This window comes from Lagopus leucura, unplaced genomic scaffold, assembly GCF_019238085.1.
Source record: "Lagopus leucura isolate 7727_CA_CO unplaced genomic scaffold, USGS_WTPT01 Super-Scaffold_100018, whole genome shotgun sequence".
Taxonomy (NCBI): Eukaryota; Metazoa; Chordata; class Aves; order Galliformes; family Phasianidae; genus Lagopus; species Lagopus leucura.
Window position 1 is genome coordinate 7,567,286 of NW_024962272.1, and position 19,529 is coordinate 7,586,814.

At 36.5% G+C, this 19,529-nt stretch overlaps 1 protein-coding gene across 1 annotated transcript in view; it reads right to left on the bottom strand.

Moving 5' to 3' along the window:
* Positions 1-19,529, bottom strand: part of TRPM3 (transient receptor potential cation channel subfamily M member 3) — a 249,388-nt gene that overhangs the window by 90,525 nt on the left and 139,334 nt on the right. The window contains exons 6-7 of the mRNA XM_042877368.1: positions 17,107-17,278; positions 974-1,148 (exon numbers count right to left, since the gene is read on the bottom strand). Coding sequence (XP_042733302.1) covers positions 974-1,148; positions 17,107-17,278 — 347 coding nt within the window. The remainder of the gene's footprint in view (positions 1-973; positions 1,149-17,106; positions 17,279-19,529) is intronic.

Genomic DNA, 19,529 nt, shown 5'->3' on the forward strand with positions numbered 1-19,529 from the left:
CACAGATGTCTAGAACAAGAGAGACACAGGCATACTTCAGTGTTCAGTGAAGAGCCAAGAAACTGATGAGGGGACTGGAGCATCTCTGCTCTGAGCATAAGCTTTGAGAGTTGGGACTGTTAAGCCTAGAGAAGTGAAGGCTCAAGGTGATCTGGACTACAAAGAGAAGGTGCAGAGAAGATGAACCAGACTTTTTCAGTGGCACTCTATGACTGTACAAGATGCAGTGGGAACAAACTGAGACATAGAAGGCTTCCACTGAATATCTGGAAATATTTTGAGGGTGATGGAGTACTGACACATGTTACCCGTGTTACCCAGAGAATAGTGGAACCTTCATCTTCAGAGATGTTCCAGAGCTGTCTGGACATGGCCATGGACAACTGCATGATCAGGGGATTGGACCAGATGACTTCTAGAGGTCACTTTCAGCCTCAACCACTGTGACTGCAGATGTATTTATGGGGCAGTGGAGAAAAAAAAAAAAACGACAAACAAAACAAAACAAAACAAAACAAAACAAAACAAAACAAAACAAAACAAAGTTCAGGCATAACATGCACGTTAGAAAGTATGAAACATACTTTAAGCTTCATTCAGCAAAAACACACTCAAATTGTCTATAGTAAGTGTTAAATACTATCCTTGCTGCACTTTGAGTCTGCAATGAAAACTGGGACAGTGTGAATGCAGTTTACAAGCAGTTGTGTGAGTACAAGCAGATGTGTAGAATTATGCCCAAAGGGCAGCGCAAACACAAACTAGATTATATGAACATTTGGTATTTACATGCTGATTTGTATAGGACTGAATGAAACGTGAGGACTGTAGTACACTGTTAGAGAACTTTGAATAAAATGAAAATATGCACTTTCTGTGAATCTTTTGACCTGCAACTTCAAGATAATATGTTGCACTTGTCCACATGGTATACCTCATGGCACATAGCTATCTGAACTAGAGAATAACTTACCCTCCTTCTTCAGAGTATTTGTGACCAAAGGCAAGTATGTCAGATGCCCGACCACTGCCATCACATATCACAACAGGAACAGGAGGAGTGTCTCGCAGGTACTCCAGAACGATAGAGATAACATTGGGACCTCCTTCCACAATGAGGGCCACCACTGGAACTCCTTGACCAATTCCTGGAGTAAGAGAAAGAAAGAAAGAAAGAAACAAAAACAACAAAACAAAACAAAACAAAAAAGCAAAGCCAGCAAAGCAAACAAAACAACGGAAGACATGAAAAAAAAAATCAAGCTGAAATTACTGGATAGTGACTGTATAGTGTCACATTTGAGAAAATGCTATTCAGAAAATCATAGCTTTTAAGGTCAGTAGGGATTACTGTACTCATCTGGTCTGTTCCATTGCATAGAATTATCTTTCAAATGCCATATTCATGGTTGAAATAGACCACACATATTTTACAGAATCAAATCTTGGTTTGAAAGCACAGAGAAGTTACCACAACTCTTCCTAATATGCTTGAATCATAACACAGCAGCTCACTTGTAATCTAGATTTTGCATGATATTGGTTTCCAATCATTGGTTCTTTCTGTAGTAGTTTTGAAAACACCTCTACCGTGGTATTTCCTTCCTGGATGCATTTGAAGGTTGCAGCTGGATAGCCATGTAACCCTCACTTAGACAAGCTGAAAATACTTGTTGCAAGCCAGTGGAATGCTTGTTTTCTAATCCTAGCTGGTCGTACAATCTTTGAAATCTCTCCTACTTGCCAAGCACGTTCTCTGAGCTGCAGATCACATGCTGGACAGTGCTACTGAGAGTTGAGCTAGTGCTTAACTAGAGGAGAAACGTACTTATTTTCAAAAATTGTATTATAATTAGGTGAGCCTCTTCTGAAAAAGTTGCAAGAGAGAATTTGCCATGAAAGTCTTCAGGATTTAGAGAAAGACAATTTGACATCAGGCTGATGTTTAGGTGATTAACAAACTCTTATGTTTGCCACTTCCTGACAAAGGACTCAGGCAGTAGAACTAGCTGAGTAGGCAAGTATGTAACCATATGATGCTAGAGAACCTGCTTTAAGTGCCCCTGCTTAAGCAGGAGGTTGGATCTGATGATCCAGAGGTCCCTTCCAATCTCAACTAGTCTGTGATTCTGTGATTCCATAGTTCCAGCAGTCTGTGAAAGATCACAGCAGTAATATTCTCCAGTGAAACACTGTTTATTCTAAAATTCCAGATTATTTTCCTTAGGAAAGGACAATGCATTATAGCTAATAGCAAAGCATTGACCACAGGTGTTGTTTTCCAAACAAATAAAAAGGCAAATCATTTTCAAAGATCTAGATGCTTTTCTGTTTCAGAGAAAGAGTAAACAAGATACCATTCAGCTTTGTAGAGAAAAACTCATAATCTTTTAAATATCTATAAAATTGTGGTTACATGGAGGATTGCTACTGAGTGTGCTCAGTTTGCTTTTCTTTTTTGTGGCATTTTTTGCATGAATTTCGGTTGTAGCAAATCATTTGCCTTTCTTTTGGAAGGAGAAAGAACTTTGTTGCCTAGCAGTATGTACATTCAGACTTGAGAATGCTGAATATTGTATGAACACTACAAGGTTTATCACTGGATTAACTACATTCGTTTCAAGACAGAAAAAAATGATGAAAATCAAAGGTCCGTCTACTCAAGTATAGTCACATTTTTTTTTTATTTTATGTTATTGAAAATAGTTCAAGAGCCAGCAAGAATATTTTTCTCAAACTTTCAAAGGAAAAATCCAACCCGTATTCAAGAGCAGATGCAAAGCACCTCTCGCAAAGTTGCATATTACTATTTCTCATTTAATAAGATCTCCTTGTCATACTTTGAATTCCTATTCTGCCTGCTATAAATACAAAAAGAAAGGCAGTCTCTCACGACCTAACAAATAGAAAACAGAGAGAACAGCATTTTTATTTCCATTTCATACACTGCTTCATCCAAGAAGAAGAAATAGTAAAGAAGATCTGGGAGTTAAGATCGGTTCTTGGAGGCTCATTCCTATTTTAATTTCTAAAACAATAAGTTTTATTTAGTGAATTGCAAGTATAGATTTTTGCAGAGTAAATTGGTGTTTCACAGAGTCAGTTATTATGTATATGGTTGGAGTAATATTGTAAATTAAACTGCACTATCACGCAAAAGATTTATACAATCAACCTAAAGGCTCATTAGTGTGTTATTGCTTTTATGACCAGCAACAGAGTCACTGAGATGCTTTCTGGCAATTGTGATTCTATGCAGGTATCTACATATCAGAACGTTCATTCTGATGTGCACCACTGGCAATATCCAAGCATTAATGTTATTATTCAGAAAAATAATCCTATTTTTCTCTTGACACAGCAGTGCTGCATGAATTTGTAAGTTAAAACAATCAACTGGAAGAAATGAATGAATTTGGAATTGGAAGCAAGAAAATACTCTGCATAATGACTGTGTAGTGTGAAAAGAGATTTTAAAAAATCTGTTTTGCACAAGGCTGACATTATTTTCCCATTTCTTGGAAAACTATTAATATTTTATAATGTGAGTATATTTATAAATAATCTATAGCAGTCTTATAAATTATTACTAGTCCTTTCTATGTAGAGCTAAACATGAGTTATCCACTGCTATCTAGACCAACAAATTAATAAAATGCCTCATTTACTACAAAATGCATTTACTACTCATGTATGCAAGCATGCTTATAAGAATAACTGTGATACATAGAAGGCTATGCACTACTTATAAGTAATGCAGAGATCTGTGCAAAAAAGCTTGAGGCTCTAGACAGACATCAAGACAGAAATTTGATTTCTAACTTGCTTATGTCCTGAAAGAGGTTTACCATTTGTGGGCAATGGCTGTATTTCTATCTGCAAAATTCTTTCAAATGCTTTTGAATAGGGTAAACACAATGCTCCTTTTTTAATCATCTGCCAAGCCATAAAAAAAAAAATCCAAGAATTTAAAAATTTAAGTCAACAGACATGCATATGATAACATGCCTCCAAGTGCTTGCAGCTGTACAGTGCACTCAGAGGCATGCATATAAACCATATTGCACAGATAGCTTGCAATGACCATATATATCTGAAAATGAAGCCTTTATGCTCATTTATGTGAGACTGAATTTGTGTGCAAAACCTGACAATTTTAAAACTGTCCTATAATACACAGTTTTATTTAATAAGGGTCTTTATTTTTTTCTAGATTTTCCTCCCTTCTTGTTCCACTTTATAGATAAATCTTTAGGTTGTTCCAGCAAATAGAATATGTTCCTTTATTAAAATAAATGAATCTCTCAGTAATATTAAGAAGAAATTCTCTCTGACCTTTACTCTTTTAACTCCTGTTATTCTGGACAACAGTTTCCTTTGTACATATGACAAGAGGAACCTCATGACATTCATACCTCTGGAGTAAAGAGCTGCCTGAATTCCAGGGTTGTTCTTTCATCCTGCATTGATGTCTCCCCCTTGGTAAAATGCTGCTTTTGCTAGTCTGCAACTGCTTGTGTTATTCTGAGGCATGACCCAATCTCACCCTAGTCTGCAGCCTGATCTAGAATTTATAGGCCCAGATTGTGGTGAAGAGCTGGCCTAAGTATTAGTCAAATGTAACAGCAAACATGAAGGCAAATAGTCAGCACAGCAAAGTAAGTAGGAATATATTTTCCTTTGATGTACTGGAAGTAATCATCCCTCACCTTACAGACACGGTATCTCTTATACACATTCACACAGGACTACAGGATATGATGAGCAGAATGGGAAACTTCAAAAATATAAGGGTTTAAAATGGTAATCAACTTATATTTGAGGTAAAACTTGGATCCAGAAATGTGTCTGATCCTAACAAAATGCACTCTGAGCACATGCACTACAACTCTGTTATAGACAGGTGTCCTGATACTCGCATAATCTGTTGAGCACTGAACTATTTATCTGATTTTGGTTCTCTTTCTACAGCTGTTTCAGATATAAGACAAAATTAACTGCATTTGATTGTCATGTGGATGAATACTTACTACTTGAAAAGAAAAATCCATTAAAAGTTCATGAAAATACCTATTTACACATGCAATTCTAACTAGGAACATAAATAAAAAATTAACCCAGCAACCATGGGTCTCTAATCCTAAAACTAGTGCCAGCATAACAAATCCTCAACAACATCAAATAGATGATGTGTTTCCAACAAACAGACTACTTATGTGACAGATGAGGTTTCAGTTCCAGACTTTTTAATGCAAGGAATGTTTTTCAGTGACATTAGTGGAAATTCAGTTTAATTCTGAATGGAAGACTCATCAAGTACTGTGAAGCTCAACAAAAATATCCATGTATTCAGGGACTTCTTGACAATTTTGAACTAATTTTTTTAAAATCTGATCTTAAATTAAGCCTAAATATGTCAGAGGAAGTATAATTTTTTACTGAAAATCAACTAATAACCTTTAATAATTTATATCTGAAACAGAAAAATAAGATCTCTTATTTTTTGCACTGTTTTAGGCTTTTGGAACCTTGAAACTCAAGTTGGAACCTCTTTTCTGGGAACTTACATAAGGAAAATTAAACAAAGTACTCAGTTCTATGAAGAAATCAATCTTGGAAGGTTAACATCTTGCCCCTACTTCATGAGGCCAGCAGAGTATGCAACACTGTGTTGCATCAACAAAGATGAAAGAAACACTCCACATGAAACTCGTGGTTCTCAGAAGCATGTTGGACCAAGTATTCGCACAGTGCTTGGACATCACAGTGAGAGGTACTTACACAGAGTAGATAAGCAATTAAATATGCTCTGGAATTTTAATGAGCAGGAGTCTACTCGGCATGAGCTTAGGAGTTTGAGGGAAGTAATTTTAAATTTCTGAACTAATATTTGCCTTACAGAAACACTGAGTCAACAGACACTGTTTTTCTTTCACTTGTTAATAGCGTGTCTAACCACGGGGTAAATACTGTTTAAACAGATTTAAAATGGTATTGGATTTTAAAGTCTTTTAAAAGCTTGCCCATATAAACAAATATGCCTTTCTCACCTTTAGACTTCTCTGTGGCACTGTGTATGGCCCTAATTGCCTCAAAAAGCTTCAGTGACAACAGAGAACATCCTGAAATAATTCACATCCTTCCTTTTAGATTAGTCTTAAAGCATGGTTACAGGTTTGTGGGTTTTTTTTTTTTTTCCTTTTTTTTTTTTCAGGCTACAGTTTTCAGCTTTCAGGCCCTCTGAAAGGCCTAAAATGCCTCTAAAAGTATATGAAACAATTTGGGCTGAAACATCAATGTAAGAAAGATCACCTACATTATACAAAGATCTACTTCTCCCATCTCCACAAATCACAGAAGCAGTTCTTAACCTTTAGGTCTCCAAGCACCATTAGTTTAAAGAGCCTTTCAATGTTTAAATCTATGCATAAGATAGACTCTAGCAATTTTTTGAGTTTGCCCCTCCTCTATCTGCTCCCTCCCACAATTAGATTATTAGCTATTAAATTAACACAACTGGAAAAAAAAGAGCGTAGCCTTCACAGGATAATGGAGAGGGATACTGGATCTTACTATGCAGAGAGGCACAAACATCCCTTAGCTGCTATACCGAACTCAAACTTAATTTCACATAGCTGCTCTTCTTGCAGTGGCTCTCCTTTTCCCCCACCACTTATTTCTGGTATCCTCCCCAGGTGTTTACTTATTCCTGTTATGGTAAAGATGAGACAGATTTCATTTAATTGTCAAAAAGACAATACTGAGAACACATACAGTTAAAGACTATCATTTTTTTTTCTATTTTCAAAGAACACAAATTTGTAAAATTCTACCCACTTCCACACAACTTTAACAAATTTTTATTTTAATAAATTAATAGATCTTCCACTTGTCTGGAGATTCATTACATATCCTATGTCTAGAGAAATCAAAGTAACCTAGTAAGCCAATACAACAAATTCTGAGAATATTTGATATCTTTCTCAGATTCATGGAACTAAAGGATTATGTGTAAAAGTGTAAACAGAACCACTGTTAACAAAGGAAAGTTCAGGAGCTTTCATTTATTTTTGCTTTTCAATTTATGTTTTGTCTCTTCTTCAGCCACAGTCTCATTCAATCTCATTAGTTATCATTCACTTTTTCATGCTTCCCAAACATATTTTAAAATAACTAATACAAATTTTATTTTGTTCAGCTTTACGGTTTCCTTTGTAGTTTGCACTCATTCTCTTTGTTTTCCTTGTTTTGGTCACTTCCATTTTATGTTACCATTCTAATGTTCTTTTTGGCATCCCTGTCACATTTTCATCTTTTCTCCGTTTCTCTGTGTGAAATACATTATCCCCTTTTATCTCCTCTATTTTTAATTCTCCTCTTTACTGAGAATATGATCTCATTTGTCCCAGTCTGTTCTTCTTTCTCTTCTGCCCTCATTTCACTTCTTTCATTTTCAATTGTCCAGTATTCCTTCCTCATTGATCTAAACATACTTTGTGATATATATGTGACATCCCATGCTGAGCTAGATTTCAGAGAATTATTAGATAGGATACTTTTTAGGTTTCCTCCTCTAAATTTCAGTACCTCATAAATAGTGGGAAACATGTTCCTTGTGCAATATTAGCCATTTTGGAGTGGTAAGCAAGCCAAAGTGGAACAAAACCAAACACTGTCATTATCTATCAACCTAGGAGATGTGGCATTGACAGACAATGTCAATGTGAATGGTCCAACATCTGGACCATACCTTCATTTACTATGGGCTTGATTCTTAAAACAGACAATAAAATAGAAATATTAAAAAATGATGTAAAAATTGTGATTATTTATTTCCCTTTCCATTCTGTCTTTGCAAAATGACAGAAAGCTTAGTAAAAACAGGCAAGACATAGTGAAACTAAACCTTCAGATTTCTGAGCCTCACCAGCCCAAAACAACCAATTTGGTTACTTGCTGCTTTTTTTGCAGGATGGCAATAAATATTTCAAAGCTCCATTAAGTTCAAAGATTTAGAAGTAATTACAAGAATATCAATGGTTCCAATCAAAATATACCACATCTGTTATAGAAGCCAAATGTTCATTAGGCCAGTACTACAGGATCTAATTTGTTTTGCTCATCTAGGAGCTCATCAGCTATAGGTAAAGGCCTACATGACTCAAGAACAATTGCAATTTCAGTACTTTTCACATTGTCTTCTCTTCCTTCAAACTTCCCATGGTTCCCTTGGATATAAGCACCATGTCTATAAAAATAATACAGCTGCATAACCAAATTTTTCACTGTGCCAGATTATACACTGGGTAGTTTTCCTCATTCTATTTTGCACATAAGTCTGTATACTGGACAACATATAATCTCAGAAAACTCTCCTTTCACTCTTGTTCTGGAAAATGAATAGCAGAAATTTCGCTTTTTGCTTAGTTCAATGTCTTTGTTCTGCTAATTGCAACAAATTCAGTGAGTCTAAAATCTCTGAACATTGTAAAACTGAAAAGATCAGTTTGCTCTTGCTTGTATATCAATCATATGAGAACACACATGTTTTCAATAAACACGCTGAATATCAAATCTGTGAGAGGATCATACAGATCCTCTTGTACTCTATCACTGATTATGTATCTGTGCCTCAAGAATAGCTTTTTACTGGTATGTGTTTTCTCAGACCTTTTTGAAATATTTTTGGCTCCTGTAGCGCCATGATCTACCAACATTAAACGTTCAATGAAAAAGGCTCATTTTTCGGACATCCAACAAACCTCAAACCAGTAAATCTTCAGAGTTCTGAGGTTTCCTCAGATTTCACCAGTCTAATTTACAGCAACCTCCCTCCCCCGGAAGGAAGTTTGTACCTACATCTTTCTAGCTGTGAAGTTATGGAAATGCACTTAGAGCTGAACGGAATGTGAAGGAAAAATCTGAAACAAATGAGAATTCCAATGTATTTAATGATGGTGCAATGGTCAGAGAAGATGCCAGTGATGACAGTTGAACGTCCCTTTGCCTTCCCAGCCCCCTTCATATATTCTCAGGCATAGGATGACAAAGGGAAGTCCACGGGTCACATGAACAGACACTGTTGACACATTACCCTCTCCAAATTGCCTCATTTATCCAATCAAGCTACCCAAAGTTTTGATCAGTTCCTTACCAAGGAGTAGTCTCTTCTCACAAAACTCCCAGAACCAAGGGTGGTGTCTACCGACTCAATAAAGAATGACATGAGGCATTAGCAAAACTGCAGTAGGGAATTTTTTTTTTTTTTTTTTAAATATTGCTTTCACATGAAGATGAAGCATAATGTTAAGTGTACAAGTCTGTGAGGCTACATGATATGCACCCTAGGGTTCTGAAGAAATCAACTGATGTGGTTGTTAAGCCACTCTCCAGCATATTTGAAAAATCATGGCTGCTGGGAGAAGTCCTTGGTGACTGGAAAAGGGGAAACATCACTCCCATATTCAAGAAAGTGAGAAAGGAAGATCCAAAGAACTACAGGCCACTGTAGTCTGTGCCTGGGAAGATCACGGAGCAAATCCTCATGGAAGAAATGCTAACACACATGCAAGATGAGACAGCCAGAACAATTTCACCAAGAGCAGATCTTGTCTGACCAATTTGGCGGCCTTCTACAATGGAATGATGGTATCAGTGGGCAAAGGAAGGGCAACTGATACAGTCTGCTTGGACTTGTGCATGACCTTTGACATGGTCCTGCACCATATCCTTATCTCTAAATTGGAGAGACATGGATTTGAAGGCTGGACTATTAGGTGGATAAAGAATTGGTTGAATGGCTCTAGCCAGAGGTTTTTTGTCAATGGCTCTATGTCCAGGAAGAGGTTGGTCACAAGGGGTATTCCTCAGACATCTATCTTGGGACCGATGTTCTTCAACATCTTTATCAATGACATAGACAGAGGGATTGAGTGTACTTTCAGCAAGTTTGCTGACAACACTAAGCAGAGTGGTGCAGTTGACTCAAAAGAAAGGCGAAACATAATCCAAAGGGACAAGAACATGCTTGAAAAGTGGGCACCTGAAAATCTAATGAGGTTTAGCAGGGCCAAGTGCCCTGGGTATTGTACTTAGGCCAAGGCAATCCCAGATTAAAGTACAGTCTGGGAGAAGAACTCATTGAGAGCAGCCCTGTGGAGAAGGAGTTGGGATTTCTGGTGAATGAAAAGCTGAACATGAGCTTGCAGTGTGCTCTTGAAGCCCAGGAGGCCAACTGTATCCTGGGCTGCATCAAAAGAGGAATGTTCAGCAGGATGAGGGAGGAGATTGTCCCCTTCTGCTCTGCCTTTGTGAAGGTTTACCTGGAGTACTGTGTCCAAGCCTGAGGCCCCAGCAAAGGAAGGCTGTGAAGCTGTTGGAGTGGGTCCAGAGGAGGGTCATGAAGATGATCAAAAGGCTGGACTACCTCTTCAATGGAAAAAGGTAGAGTTTTGCTTGTTTAGCTTGGAAAAAAGAAGGCTCTGGGAGACCTTATTGCTGCCTTCCACTACTTGAAGAGAACCTTCAAGAAGGAGGGAGATTCATAGTGACAGAAGAAGGAATAAAGGCTTTAAACTAAAAGAAGGTAGATTTAGATTAGATGTTAGGTAGAAATTTTTTACTTGGATGTCAGTGAGGCACTGGAACAGGCTGCTCAGAGAGGTTGTGGAAGCCCCATCTCTACAAGTGTTCAAGGCCAGGTTGGATGGGCTCCTGGGCAGCCTGATCTGGTGACTAGCAAGACATACCCCTGTGGCAGGGGGTTGGAACTAGATGATCTCTGAAGTCACCTCCAACTTTAGCCATTCTATGAATCTATGATCATGTAGGTAACACTTGAAGTATTAATGTCACAGCATAAAAGTAGAAAATGAAAACTAATATTGAGGATCACTGTACGTCTCTGTTGTGTCATATTTAATATAAATGCAAGATTTGCTTCAACACAATTATACAGCTTGTCCTTCAAAACCTTGTGCTATGGTCTACCTATTCCAGGAAGGTGGCCAACTACATTTAAATCAATTGCTTCTGATCTATAATCCATACATGGCTTTGAAGAAGAAATCACTTTGTCCATTTTTCAATTCTGAAAGCTTCATACGTGCTAAAAGAGTGTGCTGATTTAAGAAGTTCATGAAAGATACAAAACAAATCTGTCTACTCAAAACATTCTGATTTTGGGATCCATTTGCAATTAAACCTCAATGAAGGATTTATAAAGGATTTTCCCCTTTATAACAGTTCCTGAAAAAAAACCTAGAAGGCACCTAGTTTTAAGAAGAATAATTTCCACAGTGAAAAATATCACCCTTTCTCCCTCTCCACCTCCCTACATCCCCAAATAAAAGGCTAGTCTCCTGCCTAGTCAACACTACCCATTCATATAATCTTCATTCTTCATGATAGTGAAATCCTTCTGCCTTGTCACTGCTTTTTCCTTCCCCAAGGTTATATTTCATGCTGCAAAATGGCATATGCGTAAGTAGTCCAGCCTGACAAGCAAATAAGCCTCTATTAAGTCATTAGAGCAATCAGTAGACCTTTCGCATTTAAATCCTCGAGGGTAGCTGTTAGACCTAATTAGAACACTGTTGCTTCAATGCTTAGGCTCCATCTATTTCCAAAACAAACAAAATCTCTGTCAGATAGAGAATATGTTACCACTACTAGTCTTCTGTTCAAGATGTAAATCTTTTGATAAATGAAGTTTTCAGCATAAGAAAGATGTCTGGAATTTAAAGAAAAATGACACTAGCACAAGATCAATATGCTTTCAAGGCCATTTGTCAGATTTGCAGATACCACACAAACCTCATATTCTGCCCTCTGAACCACTATTGAGAACACATTACTCCTTCCACATGCCAAACACAGATTTGATTATTGACGTGTGGGTACTGATTCTGCTAACAGATGTATGTTCTAAGGAAAATCTGGAAATATTCCTATTAATTCACTACCTCTTTCATGAATACCATTAAATAGGTTATATTTGATTATTACATAGCAATAAATTATTTGTAAATACCTTTCTCCACTCCTCCAAGAAGTACACTTATATGAAGGGAAGCTGTGCATTCATGATAGAAATGCTTTGGCAACCAGGCAGAAAGCTCTTTAAAGATTTAAAGCTTTAAAGGTATTTCAGTTAGAAGTAATAACTCAGTTAAACTACAGTTTAACTGTACATAATTCAGTTAAATGATTCAGTAGAAACTAACCCGTAAAAACCTCTTAATGTAAACAGCAGTAATGAATGGTGTATTGTGTATCTGGAAACCTTAGTTCAGACTAAAAAAGGTGAAATTTGAGGTAGGAAATTTGAAGAGAAATTCTGTAAGCATTAGTATGTAATCTTTGTGTGTAATATGAATTATTTTTATCTTTGATAATAAGAAAGTGTTACTTAATATATTCACAAAATGGGTAAAATTAATTGCACTTCAATCTACTACAGTGACTTTTTGCCTGAAAAAGGGTAAAGCCTTCAGCTCAGGCCTATTACCAGAATACTTTCAAGCCCTCAAAGGCAGAAGGAAATGAATCATATGTAGGATTCTAAAGAAGTAAAAAAACACCCAATATTTTAGAGGAAACATAGAACCTTATTTATTCTGAACAGAAGTTGGTGTTGAAATTTAAGTTTTAGAATGATTTTTATGAAGAAATAATGTAGGAGCTTGATGGATGCAAAATAATTTTAGAAGAGTAATAATTAAATATGAGCAGTACAGTACCATGGCAGAAAATCTTTTGAGGACCAAGGCCTATTAAAAATAATCAGTAAGGATAAATTTATATACAATTTTGAAAAAGAGTAATCCTGTATCTGTTTACACAAATCTAAAGGGCATTACAAAGGTGTTAGAGTCAGACTCTTGCTTAGTCCCAGAAAAATAAGATAAAATGGCCATAAATAGCTGTTTGGAAGCTCTTGACATCAAGGAGGATGGGGAAGGTCCCCACACTTTTTGCAGAAGCTCAGATAGGTGGTTGAGTACTCATTGTTGGAAGTTTTCAGTCTCAGCTTGACAAAGTTACGGATGAGTTTATGAGCACTGCAGTATAAGCAAAGCATTGTAGCTGGAGTACAGCTGCCATTCACTAAATAAATCTTGAAAAACCATATATTTTGAGTGGAGACATGTTATTATGCTTAAAATTTCTTCACTTTCGTCACAAAGTTTTTGCAATATTTTTGAGCTAGAAGTAAGTGAGAATGTGTTTTAATTTCATGTTTTTATGTAAAAAATTTTTACAGAGCTGTCAAATTATCCATGTAATATTGTACAAATAAACTATATGGCTGAGATCATCACAAAAATATTTTTCCTTCTTTGCAGAGTACATTTTAAGACCTTCCTACCTTCAAATTCCAGCTAGAAGTCCAGGACTCAAACACTTGTGTGAAATGAATATGAGAAACATTTCTGTTCAGATCAGTTTCAATATTTACTTTTGAACATGAAACAGTTTTTGAGAAGTTCAACTTACATTTATCATTTCTTATTGCACAATGATTCACTTTGAAACTTCATGCTTCGAGAGAAATGGTGGCTCACTGTAAGCAACACTTCCTGGGTTGTGTTAAGGTTCTCTTCACTTGTGAAAATAAAGACCTTCTCTAAACGCTGAATTGTCAAAGTGACCTCTAGCTAAATGACAGCTGGGTTACTCTACTGGAGCTGCAAACTTAGACTAACCTGCAAATGCACTCTCTGCTTATCTGGGAAGCATTTTTTATTTTTGTGTGAATAGTTTTTGGGGGCAGAATCAGAGCTATAGAAGTGGTAGGTATAAGTTGAATAGGTAGAGGGAAAAGAGAGATTTCAATAAATAATAACAAATAATAAATAATCTTTCTTTTTCTCTAGTGGTCATAAATTCACAGGGATATGAGCCAAGTTGTTATTATTGTTACTATTATTTAACAGTGACATTCATTCAGTAAATTAGATGCTGCTGAATGACTGCAAGTGATGCCATATTAAAAACAGTCTTTTTAGAATTATGTGGCACATTTACTGGCCTGATTTAAACTCAGTTTTTATAAGAAGGGAGACTGCTACTTTCTTAATCTATTTTAGAGGAATACAGTTTTTCATGTCTTTTATAGGTGAGTAGTAAACTTGAATTTTCTCTTCACGAATAACGCATAATCCCAAACATCTAGAGGAACTATAATTGAATTGAAAAATGGCACAGTTGAAGCACAGGAAGGTAAATAAGAAGTGACAAGCCTAGCATGTAAAAGTCAGGCAGGCTTAAAAATAAGAAAAAAAATCTGCTTTTAGCACCATTGTCCAAGGACAGGCTGTGAAATAAGAATTCACAAACTTTTTGTTTCAGAATCTGTTCTTTTTTTCTAGTCTGTCTATCTATCTATCTATCTATCTATCTATCTATCTATCTACCTATCTATCTATCTACCTATCTATCTGTCTATCTATCTATCTATCTATCTATCTATCTATTATCATTAAGGAATAACTGTACTTTCCCAGCTCTCTAGAGAACAAAAGTTTGATGCTGCTAGTGTTTCAACTCCATTTTAATGCTTACCACTGTAAAACAGTAAATAAGGGCATGTGTGCACAGACACACTCCTGTTCAGATGAAGATCTCATTGCAGCACTGACCCTGCACACAAGACCAAGAACCTCTTCTGCTCTGCTAGAACCAAGGGTAAGAAAGGGCATCAAAAAGTGACCATCTGTTTGGCTGACCCAAGAGGACAGGTGGTCCTTCTCTCATCCATATGGTCACCTTTCCATTAACTAGAGGCAAAACAGCACTAAATCACCTTCTTTACAAAGAGAAGAAAGTGAAACGAGGCATAAACAAAGAACTTCCTAATCCTTGCAGTGCTAGTAATTTTGCTTGCTGAAGCTATAATGTCATTCATAACAGAAAACATAAAAATTCTGGATGTCACAGAGATGCGCTGTACAAATATCACCTGCAATCCTCCTTGTCAGCAGTTCTTTCACTTTCCTGATTTTGAAGAATTGTTGAGATCTGAGTATTTTTATATTTACAAGAGAGTGATTTGGCAGGAAGAGGTTAAATGCTAGAGTCAGTCTGCCGCATGGGAAAAGGGAAAAGAAGAAGAAGATACATACTCTTGGGCATGGGGCCCGAGGGGGAAAGGGGGGGGGGGGGGGGCTGCAAAGAGAAGCCAGAGAAGAGAAAGCCTTCCTTTTTTGAAGGTTTTGGATGAGGTCAAGAGTGCTAATAAGATTTGGAGTTTAGCCACTTTTCAGTGGATAAATGTTTCGTGTAAGTCTGAATTAAGTTAAATCTCTGAAGAGATTTACTTTTTTAATAGGAAGCTTGTCTCAACAACAAAACACTATGTTGTGAACAACACATGCTGACAATTTTCTTATAAACATCCCATTTACAGTACATTTTCCTACGGCTTGACAACGTCATGTATGCCATATTCAAGTATGACTCTCCTGTTAGCCTAGGCTTAGATCACACTGTCTCCACCTGCTAAGAACACTCACGAAGACACAACTTAGAAAACATACACACTTGAGCATACTCACACACTATTGAGAAAATGTTACACTGATATCATAAAACTAAAAAGCCTGGACTTCTCTCATTTTGACTTACTGCTGCCTCCAATCAATTCACACAGTGGTGCTGAAAAATCTAAGTAGAGCACTATTTTAGTTTAAGCAGAGTTGGCATTCATGACATAGCAAGCTTTATCAAGCCCTGCTGAAATGCTAGTTTTTGTGCATCATATTGTGCCTGCCTATAACTCATTATCTTCTGATACCTGAGTAATTAGATGCGTTTCCTACTCTTGTTCCAATTTCAAGTATTCGTCTTACAAAAAATATCACCTTTCTTAGCCTCAAAATTGCATGTTTTGAGCATCACAAGCTCAAAAGGGGAGTTTTGAGCAAAAAACTGTATATTGTCACTTTTGAAAAATGAGTTCTGTTTTCATTCCTAAAGGTACGTTATGCAGGTACAATGCTGAGGTTTGTCTGGACTGAAGGTCTTTTCCATCCTAAATGAGTCCACAGTTCTAAAACTGAGAAAGAATTCTACCTGCCAACAGCGCAGCTGAAGATTTGCTCCCTAAGTTCTAACCTCAATTTACAGAACTGATCCTTTTCTCTTTTGCTAGCACTAAGTTTACACTAAGTAGAAGGAAATAATAATAACAAAACTAAAAATATCTTAAAAGAAGGAAACTTCACATCTAAATTAAGCTTTTGTAACACTACAGAAAGAATAATATCAATATTGAGACATTATATTTTACTTTACCTAATCACTAACCTAAGTGATTTTTTTTTTTTTTTTTTTTTTTTTTGCCATTTTCTGTGAGAAAGAAAGAAAAAATACAACTTTGAGAGAAGCCTGCTGCTTCAGTCTGGTAATGACATGGAATGTTCTATCCCAAAATGATCTTTAAAAAAGAGATTAAAGGATCAGCTGGCCTTATATTCTGTCTCTGGCTGTAGTCAATGATAGCTGTCTAGGAGTAGTAAATATAGTGCAAACATGGAGTAACACTTCACAACTTTACAGGTAACACTCTCTGACTCTAAATATCGATGACTCTGGGTCTGCTTGAGTTGTACAGTCATTTCTTCTTCAACTTTTCTGTGTACTACAGAATTTCATACATCTGTACATGTATAGACATTCCAAATTTTGTCACAAAAAAGCTTTTTGTCACTCTTCCCTCTATCTTTACTAGATCGCCCCAGTGGTCTTTTCCAACCATAGTGATTCCATGATTCAGTAATTATTAAATGAAGGGACCAGAATTGCATACAATTTTGAGGATATGGGTTACCAACCATCTGAGTCAAATCAGAGGAGCTTTGTCAAATACTGTTTGAAACTTATCAGAAACAAATTCATTTATACTTTTGTGCTGCAATCTTGCATACACTACTCCAAAATCAAATTGTATTAGCTTTGTTCATCATTACTTTCTTATCCCTTGCTCATCCATCACATTAGCTAGTAGATAGTGAAATATACATAACTTACTATTTATAATTATTTTTAATGTAATTTTTTAATGTAATTGCAATTATAAAACAGAATAAAGAAAATGTTACTCACGTGTATTTATCTTCTGAAGTGAAATGTGCTTTTCCAGCTGTCTACGAAGTTTCACCTCTGCTCCATATTTGCCAGTAGTGCCATTGTCAGCCAAAATGAAATGTGAATGCATACTGTTGAGTACTGTCAACTTACTCATAGGATTGGACATTGTCTGGTATGGTCGGACCACCTGGAATTTGGAGACAGAGGAAAAAAAAAAGTACTAAACAGAAAAGGTCTGTATGAGTTATTGGATACTAGTTGACAAGATGATAAAAACAAAATTGTTTGTGAAAGACTACTGATTTTTTTTACTTGAACACTGCAGTCTTCTTTCTGCAAAATAGAAAACAACATTTGCACTTAAACCTTTCCACTCTTATAGAGTGGGAAATGATGACCTTTTAGATGTAGATATTGCTTAGAGAGTTTCCCACTGTAATCTGTTTCACTGGTATCAGTGGACACTGTTCTGGAAGCAAGTCCAACTAATGAATTCCAAAGGTCTATATGAACACACATATATATATAACATATATATAATACATATGATGTACACCCTCTTTGCTCCTGCTTTTCTATAGTGCTTCTATAAATCTTCTTGTCTTCCAACTGAGCTCTTTGATTCTTTCTTCACAGGTCCCAGTAGCACTATGCCTCTGTTATAGGTCACTGAGAGCCACCAGCACTGGAAGCCCTTCATAGACACTCCAGAATAGGTGAGTGCCACTCTTAAGAGAGGTGAAGACATGACATTACACCATATTTTCAATGTCTTTGGGAAAAAAAAATGATGGCTCTTATCTAGACAGTTAACTGCATTGATAATAACTTCAGAAGCCATAGATTCAATGAAGAATCTGCAAATGTTCCTTTGATTAATTTGTGTCAGAAGAAGTTTTTTGTACATAAGCAGATTAAATTGCTGCAATTCTATCTTATGCATAGCCTCCAGTCAGAACAAAGCTGGTCCATGTTTGGTTTTCAGCTACCTTGGTGGATTTTCAGTGACGTGTGTAAGGACACACTAATGTGACTTAAGAATTGCCGTTGTGTAGAGGGTTTATGGCTGATCAGTCAAAGACATTTACTAGAAATACAGTTATCCACAGTTTTTATATGTCTTCATTTTGAAAGACAAAATTCCTGGGAATCTGTAAGACGAAGCCCTGGCTAAAGAAATGCTGACCTGGTATGTTATAAAACTTAGCTCTTCTATGCTTCTTCTGCAAGGTATTTTCTTCTCAGCTCTAGCATTGTACTTTAGGGAAATCTAAAAAAATCTTGTCCTATTCAATGTACAAAACTATTTTATTGTATTTTGAGAAGACTACTTGCAGACAGAAATAAATTAACTTACTAAGTCCTTTATAAAATTAGATACCATTTTGTTGTTCAAAAGAATTATCTAATTGAGAAATAATTCTTTATAAAGATCATATGTTAGATATTCTTTGGTAAGAGATCCCTTTCTGTCAGTTTCACTTGCAACTTTTTGCAGTACACTGGTCAACTCATTCATGGCAAGGGAAAATACACAGATATATCCAAAACCTTTGCACAGAGGGTACTCATTAAGCTATCTGTCCTGAAAATGCTCTGAGAAGACAAGAGGGCAGCTGCCAACAGCAAGGCTGTGTGCTCTAAGGCTGCGGGAACAGGTGATAGCTTTGGCTCAAGTTTCTTTTGTGCTATTTCTTTTGGTATACCATTCATAAAGCATTTATTCTACAAGGCAGTACAGCTTAACATGTATCAGTACGCTGTTAGAAGATGCTTGTTAACTAACTTCTACACACAAAAACCATGTCTCACATGCTACCATCAGAAAAGAACCAAAGGTTCTTTCTCGCACAAACAAAATAAAGCTGAAACAAATACATGCTAAGTAGTTGATACCTGCTCTCTCAAAACAGAGGGGACAAGGCAGCAAGATCTGTCAGAAGAGGAATGACTTAAGTTACCAGTTCGTGGTTCAGTCACACTAAGGATGGTCAGCTGCTATGAATGTAGTTTTACTGAAGAGTTGTGTTTTTTCCCCAAGAGCTATGGCTCAGGATTTTATATGGTGATAGCTTGACTTGATTTTCTAATGAGCTGCAGCACCAGAGACTCCACATACTGACTTAGTAATGCTCCTTGAGGGCAGAGTAGAAGGTTATGCTTTGGCTTTGTGTTTGATGATTAACTGCAAGGTGATTCTTATTTATAAAATTTATTGATTGGAAAACAAGAATACAATTATTTTCAGTTGATCTGTTCACATCATGTATAGTTGAATAGCTGAAAATCCTTTTTTAGTACTGAAGTTCACAAACCACATGATCATGATTAAAGGATAAGCAAATCCTCAGGAAGGCAACAAATTCTTAAGCTTTGAGGTAAACTACTTTACCAGAGGACTCAGCAGACTTTCAGTTTCTCACTCTTGCAGTTCCCAT